The sequence below is a fragment of the Cyprinodon variegatus genome, unplaced genomic scaffold (genome assembly GCF_000732505.1).
Source record: "Cyprinodon variegatus isolate N-32 unplaced genomic scaffold, C_variegatus-1.0 Scaffold807, whole genome shotgun sequence".
NCBI lineage: Eukaryota > Metazoa > Chordata > Actinopteri > Cyprinodontiformes > Cyprinodontidae > Cyprinodon > Cyprinodon variegatus.
Genome location: NW_015151260.1, coordinates 63702 through 66560, shown reverse-complemented (window position 1 = coordinate 66560; position 2859 = coordinate 63702). Strand labels below are relative to the sequence as shown.

Here is a 2859-nt window from a genome sequence, read left to right as displayed (position 1 = left end):
TAATGGCAGTCCTGGATGAAGATGCAGAATTTGATGAGGTTATGGGATCAGTTACACCTGCAGCTTTTTTTGGTTGCAGCCAGATTACAGCTGGCTTGGTGGAGAGAAACTTCAGCATGTTTGCTCCTCAGAATACTGGACCAAAGACCCAGGAACCAGAAGACTGGATCAAAGACCAGGAACCAAAAGACTGGATCAAAGACCCAGAAACCAAAAGACTGGATCAAAGACCCAGGAACTAGAAAACTGGATCAAAGACCAGGAACCAAATGACTGGATCAAAGACCAGGAACCAGAGCAGACTGGTGGTGTCCTGTTGACTGCCAGCAGCTTCTACACTTTTAACTCACAAAATAACCCATCAAGCAGCATCTATCCTCTCTGCAAAAACATTACACAAAAACAAACCAACACAACATTTTAATAAATAAAATCCAATAAAGTGCTGAGCTTTTTTTCGTTCTTTTTACAGAGTCTGGGCTGAGAACAACGCAGTGGATCCCTGTTAGCCTTAACGATAATCTACCCTTTAATCAGGTGTTCCAGTTTGATCAAAGAAACATTATTTTAGGAAAACATGTTTGGATGAGAAATTAAAGATATGATTTACCTTCTGCTCTGTTTCTGTCTCTCCGGTTCTACAGGAAATAGAAACTCATGGCACCAGAAACTGAACTGAAATCAAATTGACTGAATTCAGATCATTTAAATGAAATACACCAGTTTGAAAATTAATTTCAGGAAAGTGAAGCTGAATGTAATGGTTTAAAACTAAATCCATTTGCTTTAAAAATATATATAACTTGTTATTTAATTTCAGTTTGTAAATGTTTTTTGTGTCACACAGCCAGGTTTGGCCCCTGTACTGAAGAAAAAATATTCAAAGAAATTCTACTGATGATCTGCGCTGGAACAGACATGCTTACTGATAGATCCGCTGCATCTATCCTTTTTTTTTCCTTTAAAAAATTCAGTTTTACTAATTATTTCAGAACAATAAGGTGATAGCTTCAGTGGGATTGAGACAGGATCCCTGCTTTCATCTGCTAAATGTTTTTTCAAAACAAATAAAAAATACTCTAATTTTTACAGCTGAATCTATCAGTTTTATTTTTAGTTCTAAAACAGCAATTTTACCTAAAATTTAACTTTAATTTAAAAATATCTAAAATGAAGTGATTAATTGACTTAATATTCCAAATAGCTTTATTTGATCTTTTAGATATTTATAGAGCTACATTTTTTAAGTTGCTTTTTTGCTATGCTAAGGGGTTTTAATTTTAACGATAATCCAAATAAACATTTTCAAGCCAGAAATAAATATGATCAGTTTGTAGACACAGAATTTTAATTAAACCTAATTAATTAATTAAAATTTATCTTAAAATATTTTAATTCCTTGCCCTGTCTTTTAGTTTTATGCTTTTCTGGGCCCCCATGAATTCACGCCCCCCGTCCCAGTCGGAAATCTGCTCTAGAACCGCCTCTGCAAACAGCTAAATAAAAGACTTATCAGTAATTATTAATGATAGCAAAGCTGATGCACTTTTCATCTCTAGTATTTGAGTGAAACTAGAAATAATCGAAGCTGTTTGACACTAAATGAGCCTTAATTAGTTATAAATGAGCCTTATTTGTTTAATTCAGGGTTAAAATGTAAATAATCTCCTAATTAGACTAAAGTTTATGAAAGTTGATGTTTAATGAGGATCAAATGAAAGCAATGCTCCATGCTTTTGTTTTGAAAGGCATTCTGTGATATTTGGCTTTTTGAACTATGATGATCAGAAGGATGGAGCTGCTGGTTTCTGATGGTGTTGCTGGTTTCTGATGGTGTTGCTGGTTCCTGATGGTTTTGCTGGTTCCTGCTGAGGAACCAGCATCTCCCAAAGGAGCAAATTGTGCAAAACTGTTGAAGCGCGTGAGGCATGTAATGCGGGTCTGCTGCAGGTAGCCCCCCCCCCCTCTCAGAATGGGGGGGTTTCCCCAGAATCACACAGAACTTCTCCTTCAGTAGAATTTATGTTGTTCTATTATATTTATGTTTTTTTTGTTTGTTTTTTACCAACCTTGTTCTGGGTCCCAGTTTACTTGCTTTGTCGGATTTTCTATTGGAAATTTCATCTTTGGTCCGTTTCCTTGGCAACCGTGCGGGGAAATGTTCGGCGTGGATCCCGGATCCAGAACCAAAGGAGGAGAACCGAGTCACGACGCGCAGGGTTCGCCCGCCGCCTTCCCCGCAGCCCGGTTCGGTTGGAGAGCAGCGTTGAGCGCATCGACACGCCGCATTGTCTGCCTCCAGGAGAGGCTTCCTCCTCCTCCTCCTCTTCCTCACCCCGCCTTGCGTGAACGCAGCGCGTGCAGACAGGATGCTTCCCGCACCCCCCCTCCGTGGTGCCGCACCGCGCGCTGGTCCGAACCACTGTGGGATAAAGTGGTTCGGTCCAGCTCCGTTTTTACGCACGCCTCTCAGCAGCAGCCTGAGCAGCGGGGGGTGGAAGGGTGGAAGGGTGGAGGCTCCACCTGCTCAGACTCTGATCTCATCTTTGGGTTTTTAACCAACCGGTTCGTTTCATCTGCGGATCCAGAAACATTTACTCACTTTTTTGGGTCCAAACAGGATCTTCTTCTCCTCATCTGTAGGCAGGAGATGCGCACATGGCGCACAGCGGCACAATCCACCGCAGACGCTCTATTACATCATTCACATGGGGAGGGGGGGATACAGACCACTAACCTTCTGTGACCCATCACCATCCTTATCAATAGGATTCCCTTTCTGATGCGGTTCTCTTTGTCTGCCTGTTAGAATAAACTGCTCTCTATGAAAAAACCTTCAGGAACAGAAATATCCAAACA

At 41.0% G+C, this 2859-nt stretch overlaps 1 protein-coding gene across 1 annotated transcript in view; it reads right to left on the bottom strand.

Moving 5' to 3' along the window:
* The window catches only part of kcnk10 (potassium channel, two pore domain subfamily K, member 10), a 24154-nt gene extending 21583 nt beyond the window's left edge, over positions 1 to 2571 (bottom strand). Inside the window, exon 1 of the mRNA XM_015396581.1 lies at positions 2070 to 2571. Within this exon, the coding sequence (XP_015252067.1) occupies positions 2070 to 2124 (55 nt within the window). The 5' untranslated portion in view covers positions 2125 to 2571. The remainder of the gene's footprint in view (positions 1 to 2069) is intronic.
* Between the last annotated feature and the right edge of the window lie 288 nt (positions 2572 to 2859).